The sequence below is a fragment of the Hibiscus syriacus genome, unplaced genomic scaffold (genome assembly GCF_006381635.1).
Source record: "Hibiscus syriacus cultivar Baekdansim isolate YM2019G1 unplaced genomic scaffold, ASM638163v2 tig00111498_pilon, whole genome shotgun sequence".
NCBI lineage: Eukaryota > Viridiplantae > Streptophyta > Magnoliopsida > Malvales > Malvaceae > Hibiscus > Hibiscus syriacus.
Genome location: NW_024063104.1, coordinates 289,316 through 305,348, shown reverse-complemented (window position 1 = coordinate 305,348; position 16,033 = coordinate 289,316). Strand labels below are relative to the sequence as shown.

The window sequence follows — 16,033 nt, the reverse complement described above, 5'->3', positions numbered from 1 at the left end:
TTCTCAAATGCTTACTCTTTAATACTCCAATGTCAGATACCCGTCTTTAATCGATGTTTCGTGCCGGCATGGATCATGGATTTTGTCTGTCCTTGCTTCGACCATGGATGATTCCGAGAGAAGAGACCGAACTAAACCATATCCAGAATTTTGATATTCCCGGTGGAATTTGCAGCAACTAAGGTAGAGGACTGGCCACGCCAACAAACGGAAGAGATAAACTGCGCGGCATCATCTGTTTCATCTCCGGAAAGTGGATCCGTGTTGTTGAACTTGAAAGACAATGCTGGCATTGGGAAAGCCTTATGGTATATGAATACCTATACGATAGAGTTTATAGTGAGTGCTATACTTACCATGCTCGCAAGGCATGACAGAATTAATGCCTTGTCCGACAAGAAAATAAAGCGGAACATTCTATATACTCCATGTAAGATTCGAAATAAGCTTTTAAAGTCTTGAGCTATTATACCTCATTAGTTTCCGAGCCAGTAGCAATGTAGCCATCGGATACTGACAAGCCCACGAAATTCTGCAACAAGGAGAATATGCACCAACAATATGAAGTACATCAACCAGAGGGAATAATTTTCCATGGCAAGTTATGCCGAGACGAGTCATTGTTCATGATGATAAGAATAAACTCATGAAAACCAAATACCATGCAAGTCGAAACAAAATTTGGCATTGTAATGTAAGAAGTATTAAAAGCTCTAAAAGATGGATGAGTTAAATATACCTTTACATTCATGTGGCCAGTAAAGGACTGAAGGGAGCATCGATAACCCGAGAATTGCACATCGACAAACCCCAAAGCTTCAACGTGTTATCTGTGGAAGAAGACACGAGAGTATTTTCATCGACAAACTTGACATAACTCACAGTTTTATTGTGTCCAACTAGAGTGCAGAGAGGAATCCTGGAGTTTCGAAGATCGTAATAATAGATTTTATGATCTGCCGATCCAAATGCAAGAGAACGAGCGGAATCAACAGGAAACTGGACACAGCAGACATTGGCCTTCGTTCTGATGGTACAAATACTTGCTCCCTGCAGTAGCAGCCCAGGTAAGAGAAAAAACTTATCATACATCGAGAAAAAGATATACACAAAGAAATTAGATTATTGCAGTACGTTTATTTTCAAAGCTGACATCCATCAAATGCAAAAGTAGAATTGCCTGATTGATACTCCATAGCTTTACAGAGCCGTCGTCACTTCCGCTAGCCAAAACTGTTGGATCTGCTGATGAAAAGTCGATGGACCATACGCGTTTCTCATGCTCTTTCATTTCAGTGAGTACTTGACTTCTTGTAACATCCCACACCTGAAAATGGTCAAGACATGGATTTATAATACAGAAAAAAAAGACCGAAAAATGAATGCTAAATGAATGCTTTAACTACCTGCACCACTCCTTCGAAGTTACTCGATGCAATCTGGCTTTTGATATAACTATTCCAACATATACTGCTTGGCTTCGACCGACTGGCCATTTCAACAACGGGATAGTGGATGTCACGATTTTGATTTATGATGGAATCGCATTCAAAGACTTTAATCTTCTTATTTACACCAGCTGTAGCAAAAATTTCTGCATCACGATCAAACCCGAGCGAGCATACCAGATTGGAAGAATTTAATAAATCTCCTTGTTTCAAATTTGCCTTGACTTTTAGCTTGCTGTAAGACAGGTATTTGCACAAGCCTTCAAGGAATGGATTTATCCATCCACTCTTCATGCTCTTGCTGTAGATCTCTTTCGATGTTAAATTATTGACGGAACTTCTTTCGGTCATAACAATAGATCCTCGGCCATCACTATTCAATGATGTTTGCCTACTCAAAGGCTTCCCAGATTGCTTCACTGGTCTGCACCTAGTTAAAAAATATGCAGACTCGAGTTTCTTAAAGTTTTTCATCAACCGATAACTTTTCTGAAGAAAACCGTCTTGATTATAAGTATGTGTATCAGACTTTTGATGAGTTTCGAGATTATCACCACATTCTTCAACATTTTGAACCTTAAGTACGGGTCTAAATCGTTTTCTAGACCCCAAGCTAGAAGAATCATCCGTATTGACAATATTTATCGAGGGAAGATTTGATGTAGAATCGTCATCTTTCCCCGGTTCAATATATGAGCTACTCTTTTTCTTTAAGATGGTTTGCTGCTTCGTAACTTCTGCAATGTCAGAAGACAGAAAAGAAATAGTATCTTGCAACCTATTGGCGACTTCCTGTTTCCTTCGTTGTATCATCAGAAGAAATTCCAGCAGTAACTCTTTCTCCTCTACTCTCTCCCGAAGCTCGACGGCCGCTTCACGTTCTTCCAGATCATCCCTTGGTTCATTAAGAAACTCACTTTGTAACAACTCACTATTACACAAGAAACAATACTAAATTACTAATACATTAAAACTATTATAAACAAATATTGGAACTTCAAACCGAAATAATTGCTTTATGTGCCAATGATGCAGATAGATCACACTAGGACTACATTCGAAACAGAAACGGTGAGAAATTACCCCACTTTTGGACGACTACTTGGCTCGGGATGCAATAACCACAAACAAAACGAAGCTTCCTTCGACCATTTCAGTAGCAACTGTGGAGGAAGAACTCGATGCCTTAAACTTGACATAGTTCCACTCTTCTCTTCTCTTGAGCTGAAGGGGCAAAATAACTGCAGATACAGAAAAAAAATTGTATTTAAAGCATTAACTAATAACACAAATGATAAACTAACAACACCAAACTATTTCAAGAGCTTAATAAACAATGTTAGTATCGTGCATTCTCAAAACGAACCTCAAAAAGGAGAATTCCCAACCTATAGATGTCGGAAGCACAGGTACTGGGAGATCCAGCAACCTCTTCAGGACTAGTGTACCAACTGGTCTCCAGAAGCAACATCTGTTTCATGGGAAATGATTGCTTTTTCTCTTCTACTTGTTCGGAATTTTGACAGTCCAAGATTTTATTTCGGCACTCCTCTAAACGTGCCTTCCTCGGACATACCGAGCCTGACTGCATGCAACTAGCTTCAGATAAAGCATTTGTTGGAGTTTGCACATCTTCATTCATCAGCCTACGTTGCTGATGGATGTCAAGGGGAAATGTAGAGGATAAACCCTTAAGCTCCATATTTTGGCTATGTAGTGCATCCTCAACAGAATCAGATCCCGAATCCGAAGAAGATGCAGATTCAATGAAGGAAACATGATTAAACGATGACATGACGAAGCACGAAGGTCGACCATTATGGACAACAATCCCTTGAGAATGTGCTATATTTACAATCTCAACTATTTGCCTAAATATGTGCAAACACTCAAAGACATCAACAGATCTTTCTGGTTTATCTAACCACTGCCTCAAACTAACATCACCCCATTCAATGGAACGGATGAAAGGGTCTACCACCGTCTCGTAAACCCCACAAACACCAATCTGGCTCCTAAGGTGATCATTGTGAGCCAGCACATCCCTACCGTCCTCTTCCGTGATCCTGAAATCGTGCGAAACATCTCCCGAAATGCCCGTTCTTTCAACACGAAAGAGACTCGGATCCCTATCTGAGACACCAGAAGTGTTCAGTGCCCTAGAACTATCAGACTCCTTCCAAGCAGACTCAGATGAACCCTCCATTGTTATCGCCCAGGAATTGCAAGAAGTGTACCTCTCAAACATCCAAGAAACGAAATATTCGCTGGCTTCTTATGGAATCGATAACTTCTATCATTATCTCATTGAAATCATAAACTCATTTCATTGTCACACAAGGAAAAGAAACCTAGTTTCCAGTAAATTCACTGCAAACAACAAGGAGCCAAAATCAACAACCTTCACACACCAAAATTCTCATTATTCATAGCTATAACAAACCCCAACCACCATTAACACCACCAATCAGAAAAAGAAGAAAAGTTTAACAAAATCCCAACTAAAAGCTAAAAACACTAAATACCCACCGTTAAACATATGATCAACTACATATTAGCACATCAAACGACAAACAAAACCAAGCAATATATGTACATATTTAGTGTATGTTCCATAAAGAAAGAGGAGTGATATCAGTTAACACCATGAAAGGATCGTCCACTGTTCTTTGCTAGACCAACCTGTAAAATGAACCACACAGGATAAAAAAGGGTACTTTTGAGTCTACAACAAATATTCTCAACCTCGCAAAATTCCCACAAGTTTTTCATGAAAAGGGAAATGAAACAAAATAAAATCTTCCCCAGAAATAAAAATAGACACAAGGCATCTGAATATCGACATGAAAGAAATAATAGGAAACAATTATATATTTTTTTCCTTCTAGTTCTTTTTTAAAACATAGGCCACTCTTTTTGAGCACTTCATCATCTTCTTCCAGCTTTATTCCAGTTGGAGTACGTGGCATTACCGTGACCTTAAAGCCATTTTGCCACCCTCATGCAGCAGGACAAGAAAGTAAAATTTGAATATCTTGTGGGTCCAATTGCAATTAAAAAAATTACATGGAAACTGCTCTGGGACTCTGAATTACCCCCTTTATTCTTTAAAAAAATCACTATCTTGGTGGGGAGATGGTGTTGAAAAAGAGAATCTTGGTGAGCTTGGTTTCCCAAAGAGGACAACTTTTACATCATTGAAACCAGACAAATTCACTCAAAGTTTCATTTTTTATTTATAATATTTTAAAAAACTAAATGACGTAACCTTTCTCAGCAAAAAATTGATAAAAATCATAGAAAAAATAATGAATAAATAAGAATTGAAAGTTGTATAAGACTCCTATATATATATATATATATATATAAGAAAAAAATATTGCTTCTCAACAATAAATTTATGTTGAGTCAAATTTAGAACAGTGTCTGCATAGAGAAAAGACTTTAAAATGTAATTGTAATTATTCTCAATAATAATAAATATTTTTAACAAAAATATTGTTTTAATAAACATTTAAAAAAATTAAGAAAAAAGAATTTTATTAACCCCAAGTAATTACAAGTGATAATATATGTTTTAAAGACTCTCAATCATTTGACAATGAACACTCAAATATTTTACAATAATTTATGCTCAAACCTGAGACATTTAAGAATAACAATTATCCTATTAACCGCTAAGTTAACTTTGTTAATGCCAATTAGACACATACATATTCTTATAGATATGTTAAATAATGTTATATTCTAAAGATTTTATTTCTAAATATGATCTTATATTTACATATTCTTAATTTTAGTTATATAAAATGTGCATTTAATTTGGTTTTCTGGATTCATAGATGTGTTAAATTAATTATTCATAGAATATATCAACCCTAGCATGCTATTGTGTAGGTTTAAAATGTTCCAATAACAGGTTGGCTAAAGATTTATCCCACTTCTCAATAAGTTTGTTGACCAAACCCTAACCAATGGATCTCGCTCTATACTAATTCCCAATCCCAACAATTATTTTAACCAATAACAGGCGTGCTCGCCGAACAGCTTCTTGGATTTGGCGATCGTGATCTAGAGCATCTGGTCCATGTTGCCCGACGGGACTAATAATGGTCCGGAATAGTGAATTTTGTGACCCTTTGAACCGTAACCGAGCTGGAAATAAATATTATAGAGAAGCATGTATCAGGCACTAGAAATGTCCAACAGGAGAATCTATCGTGGATGCCGGAAAAGAAAAGGTTCACCGTTGGTACTTACCAAAACTGGATCTTTGTTGTTATTTCTACCATCTTTTTGCTGCTCGTTGTGCTTCGGATCCTGTTCGGTACCGGATTCGGAGGACTCTTTAAAGGACCCTGGAAATCTTGCAATCAAATTTGAAGCTTTTGATGGTGGAAAACTGGATTTCTCTCTGGAATCATCAGATGTAAGACTACTCCTTGGTGCCACTAAACCCGACATCATCGACAAGTCGACCCTGGCAGAAATTCTCGTAGCATCATCAAGGTTTTCCCAGATTTTGCCCAGGCAGCACTGTGAGCCAGTGACCCTGGATGAGAGGCTCTCTTGTGATGATTCCCCTGTGCATCTGCATTTGATTCTATTACTTGTGACGGTCTAGGCGGATCAATAGGAAAGCCCGAGGTGACTTCTTCGGGATAAAGATTAAACTTCTCGCTCTGGCTCTTTGAATCGGATTGAATTTGCCTTTTCTGGAATGTCAAACCAATGATAGAACACGGAATTAATGCAAATTTAATATCACACTGAAATAACCAAATCATTTATTAAGTTACCTGCATCTATAGGACTAGTTCAGCATTCGCATCAGGTGCTAGAACAGCTCGAGACTCTCTTGTTGCTCTCCTTTCAATATCAGGTCTCGGGACTTCGGTTCCAGCTGCTCCTTGTCTACAATATAAAACAAAAGTAGATTTATCAGCATTGATACCTACCACTTGAGATTTCGAGCAATTACAACGGCATTTATAGCATAATTATCTTCAAAACAAATAAAGAGAAATATTTTATGGTAATCAGATATATAATATGCACCTTCTAGATCCCTCATCCCTTATCTTTGCATCTAACTCTTTGCTCGGAGGATGCTTTGGCAAGCTCGAAGGATCGCTGGGAAGAGGTTCCGTTGTAAAGAACTGGAAAACACACATAAGTCAAGGACACAAGACTGAGGGAAAAGTAAAACAACGTGATTTTGGACTAATCCGACCATTTAGAATAAAATTGTAACCTCACTCCTGAGAGCAGAAGCTGCAGATCCGCGATCATCAGGGTCGATGGAAAGTAAGGTCTCCATGAGTGCTAAAGCTGGTGCAGGAAATTCCTTAAATGTTTCAGCAACACAGCGTCTATAAGGCCGCTGGGGCTTAAAAATGGTTGCATGAGGCAACTTCGATTTTCTCCAAAACTCTTCGGAAGAAAAGCCACAAAGTTTGAAAATTTTATGCAACTGCTCTACCTATAAAGACGGTTCTCGATCATTTCAATTTTGCAACAAATATGTATTTTCTTACAGGCATGTTATATGCATGGACATGTCATTACTAAAATTTTATTTGCTCAAATATGTATGAAAGTTTTCTAAATGCTTTGTAGCGAATTTTTCATTCAAATAATAAAAGCACACCTCGGTTCTTCCAGGCATAACTGGCTTGCCGGCATATAACTCGGCAAGTATGCAACCTGTACTCCATAGATCCACAGCTTTCCCATAGTTAGTGGCTCCAAGTAAAAGCTCTGGTGGTCTATACCAAAGGGTTACGACACGGCTAGTCAAGGGCTGATTTTGATGGGGATCGAAAAAGCTAGCCAGACCGAAGTCTGCAATCTTCAGGATGCCATTATTATCGATTAGAAGATTGGAACCCTTTATGTCACGCTGCAGGACACCACTGCAGTGACAATGATCAAGACCACACAAGAGCTGCTGTACATAACCTGCCCAATAGGTTGATAAATCGAATGTCGGGATAGCCCTTCAATGCAAATAAACTTCGGAAGAAATCAAATTGCAGCTAGGAAAAACATAACAAATAAAACAATCTGAAGTACCTGTGATTCTGAAAATTTGAGTCCAGGGTGTGAAGCAAGACCAGCCAAGTCGTGTTCCATGTACTCAAAAACAAGATACAGGCTGCAAGATATCCTTGAGGTAACCAGACCTTCCAGCTTTATAATATTCTGATGATCAAGTCTACGTAAACTGTGAATTTCCCTAGCCATGAATCGAACACTCTCAGGCTCGAGGTTATCAAATCTTACTATCTTCAGTGCAACTATTTTTTTCTGATCTAAATCACAAGCCTTATAAACATTACTATAAGTTCCCTGGCCAATCTGCACAGAAAATACAGATTTGCTAGCGGTTTAGGAATTTATTAATTACACCATATTTTACAATCATTAATAGATGTCAAAATGGATTATCAGTAACTATGATCTCCGAATTTAATAGCACAAAAGTGAATCTCAACAGTTGATACAGAGACATGCATATTTAAAAATCAATTATCAAGTCGAATAAAGAAATTATGAATGATATGAGCAACATGAAGATACAACAAGGAACACTGTTAAGTTAAAGCATCATTACTTTATCCAGCTTCTCAAACGAGTCTGCACGATGCCGTAGCCATCCCCGGATCGCCTCCCTAGCCTTAGTTTAAAAAAGCGCCGCTTAAGCGCGATTAAAGCGCTAAGCGAGCGAGGCCCCTGGCGCTTCAGCATAGCAAAAGCACTACGAATTCATTAAGCGGTAGTAATCGGCGCTTTTGCAGCGCTTTTAGCAAAGCGCTAATCGACGTTTAATCGCGAGTTTAGAAGATACGATTCTGGGCTTTAGCAGATACGATTTTTGGGCTTATTTAGGGTTTAGCAAGCTATTAAATTATCAGTTTTGGTTTTTTTTTTCTTGTAGCTTCACACTAAGAAACGAAATAGATTGACACAATCTAGATTGAATGACATGGTGTTTGTGAAATTCAATCATGCCTTAGAGCGCCGAGCTAAAAGTAAGGAGATCGATCCCATTCTTTTGCAAGATATTGATGAGAGCAATGAGTGGTTGATGGGAAGAATGGAAGAAGATGAAGATGATAATGAGGCGGTGTTTGTTGGTGAGGATTTGACATAGAGTGATGTTGCTAACGCTTCCGGTGCATATGAGCCTAGTTATCTAACTAGAGCATCAAAAGTAGTGAATGATGGAGCCGGACCATCGAGAAATGATAAAGGGAAATCTCCTGCTCATAATCCTATCTCTAGTAGACCATCTCGTAGATACTTAGTTGATGAAGATGAGATGGAAGAAGATATTGGAGTGTCTAGTGATGAAGGAAATGGTGTTGTCCGAGTTGATGACGATTTAGAAGATTTTTAGTTATAAGGAATTGAGGGTTTAGAAAAATACTTTTGTTCATCTCACTTTAGACTACTTTTAGTATAGACCATCTTTTGAGATTAGTATGCTCGTATAGTCGTATGGTTAATCGTATATAAGTATTTAAGTGTTTATAACTTATAAGTTATAAGTAAATTGAGAATTATATTTTGGTGTTTAAGTATTTATAAGTTTTGAATATATGTATTGACACTTTGATATTTAAGTATTTATAAGATAATTTATAAATATTTTGTATTTTTTGTGAATTTCAGCTTTTTTGACGTTTCTTGTGCATAAAGCGAGCGCTTTCGCTTAACGTTTCGGCATCTAAGACCCTAGGCGCTTTAGGGCGCTTTACGCTTTTTAAAACCAAGTCCCCAGCCACCGCAGCCAACCAAGCAAGCATGCCACCCTGCTGCCACCTGCTCTCCTTGTGTGGCTTTGGGAACACTACCAATCCCTGGATGTTGAACAACAACATACTCCATCTTCTCTCTTTTCCTATCCAAATTCTCACCCTGTAATCGGACCAAATCGCTCACTTGTTTATCACTCAACATTGTGTTATCATGTCGATCCTTGGCTATATTCGATTCCTTGCTCCTTGAAGAAGTAGCTCTTGGTACCCTAACATCCCACGAGGCTTTACTTGAAGGTCTCTCTCTAGGACACTCCTTACTATCTTCAATGGCACAAGGCTTGCAACAAATGCAACCCATCATACACCAAAACCACCCCCCAACAAGAGCTTATTTCAGTGTTTCTTACAGTCACTAACTACCCTTCATTCCTTCAAGAATTATGCTTTTTCCAATAAAAGCTTAGCTAAAACTAAAATCTCACCATCCAAATTCCAATTTAATAAAAATAAATAAATCCGATTCCTTCACCAGCAATTAACCAAATGAACAAAACGAAGAACCCATTTTCTCTAATAAAAGCAACAAAGCTGCAAACTTTACTACAAGGCACAAACCCAATATTGAATGCAAATTTTCAATCTAATCAAGCTCCCATTTCTTCAACAACATTTCAGCAAAATTAACATGTGAACAGAGTACTTTTTCCCTAGAAAATTCAATGAAACTTCAACCTTCATAAAATTAAGCAAAAAAGTGACACTTCCAAAACAAGCTCCCTTGAAAATGACAGTTCTTCATACACTCAATATTTCCTCCACTCTTAACCAGTCAAACTACTAAAAAAACCCAGAAATTCTAAACTACACAAAAGTCTCAAACCCGCAAAAAAAAGAAAAATCTTCACTTTTTCAAGTACCTTCAAGGAAAAGCTTGTTACATTGTAGTCAAAGAGAAGAGATTGACAACTCAAAAAGTGAGAACCCTTGGGAGATTTTAGTGATCTTAAGTGGTTTGCAAGTAAAAAATGGATAGAGAAAGAAATGGATCTAAAAGAAAGCATTTTTGGAACTTTTTTACTTTTACAGAGAAAAAAAAGGTATTTTTGGTTGAGTTTGGAAAAGCTGCAATAAATTATATTTAATACTTCATTCTTTGTTTTATTGGATTTGAAGTGTTTTTGAAACCCACTGTGTGAAAAGTCAATCTTGATGTATTTGATGATCCCACGCCCCTTGTAAATGGAAGTTTTTTTTTTTAAGGATTGTAAATGGAAGTTTTTGTTTTTCTAGGGGCAGGACAAGTGATTCGTGGATTTCACTCGCTGGGATGAAGCGTGAGAAATTGTTCAAACTAGACAGATTGAGACAGTAAGAAGAAAGTGAGCAAAGAAGCTCGTTGGCTATGGCTTCTCCTAACTTTTTTTCTTACTTCATAGATACCGCTAGGTGCGAGAATTGCTATATAACTCACACCGCACTAAATCTTTTTTCTATTGGGCCCACCTTTTTCTTAAAAGATCAATTACGACCTAAAAAATGCTATTTAGATATGGAGGAGCCTATGTTGTTGCTTCCTGGGCTTCATTTTTTATATACTATTCGAACCATAAAAGGCTAGCCCAATTTTCGCGTAATAGGAAAAAGCTGTGTTCTTTTCAGTTGCCTCCGATTGACCTATAGAAAACCCAGCAGCGACCGCCGGTAGCCGGATCTGCACCTTCCCTGCTTAAAGTTCATCGTAAAATTTCCTAAAACTTGTATTGTAGCAATAAAGATTCAATTTTTATCATTCCCAAGTATTAACTTGATTGATTCTTGCTTTTATCTATTGGGTTTTCATTGTCATGTTGAATTGTGGTTTTTTTTTTGTTGCATTTTCCTGATGAAAATTGACTCTGCTTTTAGACTACATTCCAGGGAGAATTCTTGAGTTTTCTGTTTTGGGTATTTGTTGATGATTTGTTTATTATTTTAGAATAAATGGAGATGAACGTATGACACTTCATCTGAAGTTCTGTGGCCTTAGTTATGGGGTTTAGATCATGGAAAAAATATTTAGCTTTAAGTGAAGATGAAATCATCTACTATTGCTGTTGCTATTACTTGATGGAACTGTTTGAAATTCTTAGTTACAAAGAGGAAAACTTGCATTTAGTCTCGATTACTGAACTCGCAAGTTCTAATTATCAAATCGAATTCGATTTGCTTTGGAACAGTTACATTGCTGGACTTTTATGCTGTTACTTGTTAGTCTTAGTGCTTGGTCAGATTATATGATTGCCTCTTATACAACCTAGTGGTCACTAGATACACTGGTTCAGATTTCAGAGCATTGGTTTCGGGTTCTTATGTTTTGCTTTCTCCATATAACGAATGGAAACTTATGTTTTAAGCCTTTGTGATGTTGTTACTTGTTTCCTGGAGTTCATCTGACATGTAAGGGAGGTTCTTCTCAATTTCTTTTATTAGAATCAATCAAGAATGTTAGAGAGCCATAATTTGTTGAGTGGACCTGTATGTTAGAAAAATAACTACAATCGACTTTTGTTATGTTTTGGATAGGCAGCTATTATGATGTAGTCATAGCTACGAGTACATAAATTCCGAGTCCTAGTAACCCAGGCAGTTATACCAGATAGGATATTGTTTTGTTAGATGTATATTTTCTGTGACAATATTGATTAATTGGACGGCATACAGATATGATTCGCCATTCCTGTTTTTAAGTCCAATGTTGATTTCCTTTGGCTCTATGATGAAACTCGTTCGTTTCTTGTAGCGATTTGATTCTGTTTTTGCTGATATGTTCACTGGCTTAGCTTTGCCAGGAAAAATGGGGGGACTGCCCACACAAAATAGTTCTGCCTTAGCTTTGCCTGGCTTGCAGCAAAACCAGGAACCAGAAAAAGCAAAACTGGCTGCAGAATCGAAGCCGAAGAAGAAAATTTGCTGTGCTTGCCCCGAGACGAAGAAGCTGAGAGATGAATGCATCGTCGAGCACGGTGAAGAAGCTTGTGCAAAATGGATAGAGGCTCATCGTTTATGCCTCCGTGCAGAGGGCTTCAATATTTGAGATCGACACGAAGTTTATAGAATGAAAACATTTACAAAACCATTTAGAAATATATGAGCTGAAAAATCTAGGAAATAATGAAGAAAAAATGCATTTTCTTGGCTATTGGTGTTGGATCCATTTCTATCTTGTGAGGCTGTTTGGCCTTGTGGAATCTTTCGAAACTGACACAATACTATCGTTTGCCACTTATACTGGTTAATATTTTGATGAACAACAATGGAGAACAGATTCTTGTCTTGTTTAAGTCTTTATGTCTGGTCTGATTGTCTTAACCCTTGATTGATAAATAAAGCTACCATCTTTTAAAGCTTGAAAGGCTGCTTAATAATAGCATAATGTAAAGAAAATGTACCTAAACTGTAGTCTCCATTCTTTCTTTTTATCATTTTGATTCCTAATGTTTCATTTTAAGACTCTTAATATTTGACTTGAGTTTTATTTTGAAGTATTTGGGCAAAAAAAATACGTACTTCGAGGTGTTAATTGTTTATTAACTAATAATTTTCATCAATTGAGGGTCTTTTTGTTCAAAATAAAATGTTAGGGGTCAAAATATTCAGAAGAAAAGAAATAGAAGTCAAAATAATTATTTAGTTCAACGTTAAAGGGTATCTTTTACACTATGTTTTTAGTTATTTTATTTGGAGTTCCATCAAAGAAAGATTATATATATATATGGAGAGAGATTTATAATAATAATACTTCATTAAGCAAATAAGGCCATAGCCGATAGATCACAGTAAATAAGGAAATACAGACAGAAATGAAACATGCACGAACTACAACAGAAGACACAAATTACTCAACCCAAATTCATTATTTTTCTTTTAAGATCTTTCCATGATCTAAATGACCATTGCTCTATGTTTGCTTAATGGCCACATGTGCAGTTGGTGCAGCTGCAGTTAGCACCGCACTTGCAGTCGCCATCGTTCTCAGCTGGAGCATCCAGCAGAACAGTGTTGATGTAGCTGCAAATGAACAACACAACACATTATAATCACCATATTACATCGAAAATCTAAGTTCCTTAATTAATTCCCAGATTACAATTAAGATCGGATACCAAAAGTTTACCTCTTCTCGGTCTCGATGACGAAGGTGTTTCCCTTCTTCCTGCAGGCATACAAAAAGCACAAATGACCCTTAGTTTTGGTATCAAGCAATTTTCGACATAAAATAAACACCACGACATGTTGAATACTCATTAAGACATGGTCACAAGCAACACAACCCTAACAGCATGATGGATGAAATGGATTTACTTACGTGCACTGGGTGCTGTCGGAGCAGTCGCAGTTGCCGCACTTGTCGGACATGGTGAATGAGGGAAGTTTTTGAACGGGGAAAGCTTAAGAATGTGTGTTTTTAGTTGTTGAGGTTAGCTTGCAATGGATTTGCTATGTTCCCATGGAGATGTATTTATAGATGGGGAAGTGTACTGAAATAGTGCATACTGGTAATGTAAGGACCACACATGCATGATAGAAATGGAGAAAAATCCCAAAGGAATCTTTTTAATGGAGGGCATGACCTCCTATCCTCCTCTCATGTCCATGTCATTTCTCTTTTCTCAATATATATTCGAATAGACAAAATTAAAGTGACAGATTGTTCAATTTTTTTACATAAATATTGGTTTGTTTGGTTATTACATAGGGTGATTGGTCAATTTTTTTTTATAAATTTGAAGTAAATATAAGACGGTATTTGTTTAATGACTCTCAATTATTCAATAAAAACCTTTCATATCTTTGATATCTTGGATGCTCGAATAAATTAATTAAATTAATTAATTGTTTATTAACATCTGATCTCCTTTTTATCCCATTATCAAATAAATAAATAAAATTATTACCGGTATCCCTATTTCCGCACGTAAACGTTAGGCATAAAGAACATAAATATTGACCATCCAAATGTAAAGATATCTATATCCCTTTGAAAGGCTGACAGAGAATTTCTTTTTGGTCCATGTGCTTAAAAAGTTACACTAATCCTTTTATTCTTGATAAGATTTGTTCAGCTTCGAATTGGACTTCCATTCGGAGGCAAATACCTAATTGAATAAAGGAAGGGTTAGAATTTGAGTTATTATTCTAGAGTATTGTATTTATTTAGAATTTTTCTATTTCTAAAAGGACTAAAAAGAATTTTACCAATTTTGAGGACCAAGCCCTTGTCGGTCATACTTCAATTAGTGACCTCACCCGTCCGTAATTAAATGACTGTTGTTATCGGTTTCAAGTTTGAGTACGTTAATTGTATGACTGTATGGATATTTGTGTGGCTCCTTCGGTTCCAGTCTTTACTCAGGATCAGTACCATCAAATTTAAGAGCTTCTCAACAAGCTTTCTGTTGTCAATTTGGTTGGAGTTGATGGTAAGCATTCTGCACCTATTAGGTCTCTTACCTAGATTTTGGATTCTGGAGAAACTGATCATGTCATACCTGATTTTCAATTCTAGAATAATCATGTTGCTTGCACTTCGGGTGAACGCCTTCTTCATCTTCCCAATGGTAAAACAACATCTATCACTCATGAGGTTTCTGTTTCTTTAGATTCCTACTCATGAGTTACAACAAGTTTTATATGTCCTTCATTTCACTCACAATATGCTGTCTGTGTCCAAACTACAAAGATTTTCATTGCTCAGTTATTTTTTATTCTAATTTTTGCCTTTTCCAGGATCTTTCCGATGGAAGGATCAAGGGGATTGGTAGGGCTGTTTGTGAGCTTTATTTGTTTGAGTCCTTTGTTTCAACTTCTGCATTGAATTCTTGTTCATCTGTACCTGTTAATTCTGCTTGTATGTCTTCTTGTTCTGTTAAAAAAACAACTACTTGGCATGCTCGATTGAGGCATGCTACTATTACCAAAATGCATAAATTGCCTATGTTCTCTGATTCTCAACTTGATAAAACATGTGTGCATGATTGTACTGTTTGTCCCCAAGCTAAACAACATAGGTTGCCTTTTCCTTCTAGTTTGTCTAGATTTGATAAACCTTTTCATCTTATACACATTGACTTATGGGGCCCTTATAGAGTGTTTACTCATTCTGGTCATGGGTTTTTTCTCACAATAGTAGATGATCACACTAGAATGACTTGGATTTGCTTGCTGAAACTTAAATCTGATATTATTATTAATCTCAAGTCCTTTTTTACTTACATCAACACTCATTTTTCTGCCAAAGTGCATACTATTAGAAGTGATAATGGTTCAGAATTCTTCAATGTTGAATGTTCTGCTCTTTTTAGCTCTTTCGGTATTATTCATCAAACATCATGTGTCAAAACACCCCAGCAAAACGGTATTGGAGAAAGAAAACATAAGCATTTACTTGCTAGAGCCCTTAAGTTCCATTCTCATGTACCTGTCAAATTTTAGGGAGATTGTGTTAAGACTGCTTGTCATATTATCAACAGATTACCATCCTCTGTGTTAAACTGTAATTGAAGTTCTTTTTCACAAAATTCCTGATTTATCCTAATTTAGAACTTTTAGTTGTCTTGTTATGCTATAATTCCTAATGAGACTGATAAATTTTCACCAAGAGGAGCTTCCCCTTCTGTTTTTTTGGGATACTCCTCTACCCAAAAAGGTTATACCCTTTTAAGTTTGATTACACATAAAATCTTTGTTAATCGGGATTTCTTGTTTCATGAGAATATATTTCCATTTCAATTTCCTATCTCTAAGTCTTCTCCTTTCTTTCCTACCTCCACTTTTGTTCCT

At 36.7% G+C, this 16,033-nt stretch overlaps 1 protein-coding gene and 2 pseudogenes across 2 annotated transcripts; 1 reads left to right on the top strand and 2 right to left on the bottom strand.

The window, feature by feature from the left end:
- Positions 1–52: 52 nt before the first annotated feature.
- Positions 53–4,321, bottom strand: LOC120163853 (annotated as a pseudogene).
- A 1,118-nt stretch (positions 4,322–5,439) lies between these two features.
- Positions 5,440–8,220, bottom strand: LOC120163847 (annotated as a pseudogene).
- A 2,608-nt stretch (positions 8,221–10,828) lies between these two features.
- Positions 10,829–12,498, top strand: LOC120163822 (cytochrome c oxidase copper chaperone 1-like). Of its 2 annotated transcripts, none has more exons than XM_039173647.1 (2): positions 10,829–10,952; positions 12,034–12,498. In XM_039173647.1, exon 2 carries the CDS (start codon positions 12,048–12,050, stop codon positions 12,285–12,287), a length of 240 nt encoding a protein of 79 aa, XP_039029578.1. In that variant the 5' UTR covers positions 10,829–10,952; positions 12,034–12,047; the 3' UTR covers positions 12,288–12,498. The 2 variants fall into 2 exon arrangements, with proteins under 2 accessions (XP_039029578.1, XP_039029577.1); XM_039173646.1 differs by having other exon boundaries at positions 10,830–10,952; positions 12,043–12,498.
- Positions 12,499–16,033: the final 3,535 nt, after the last annotated feature.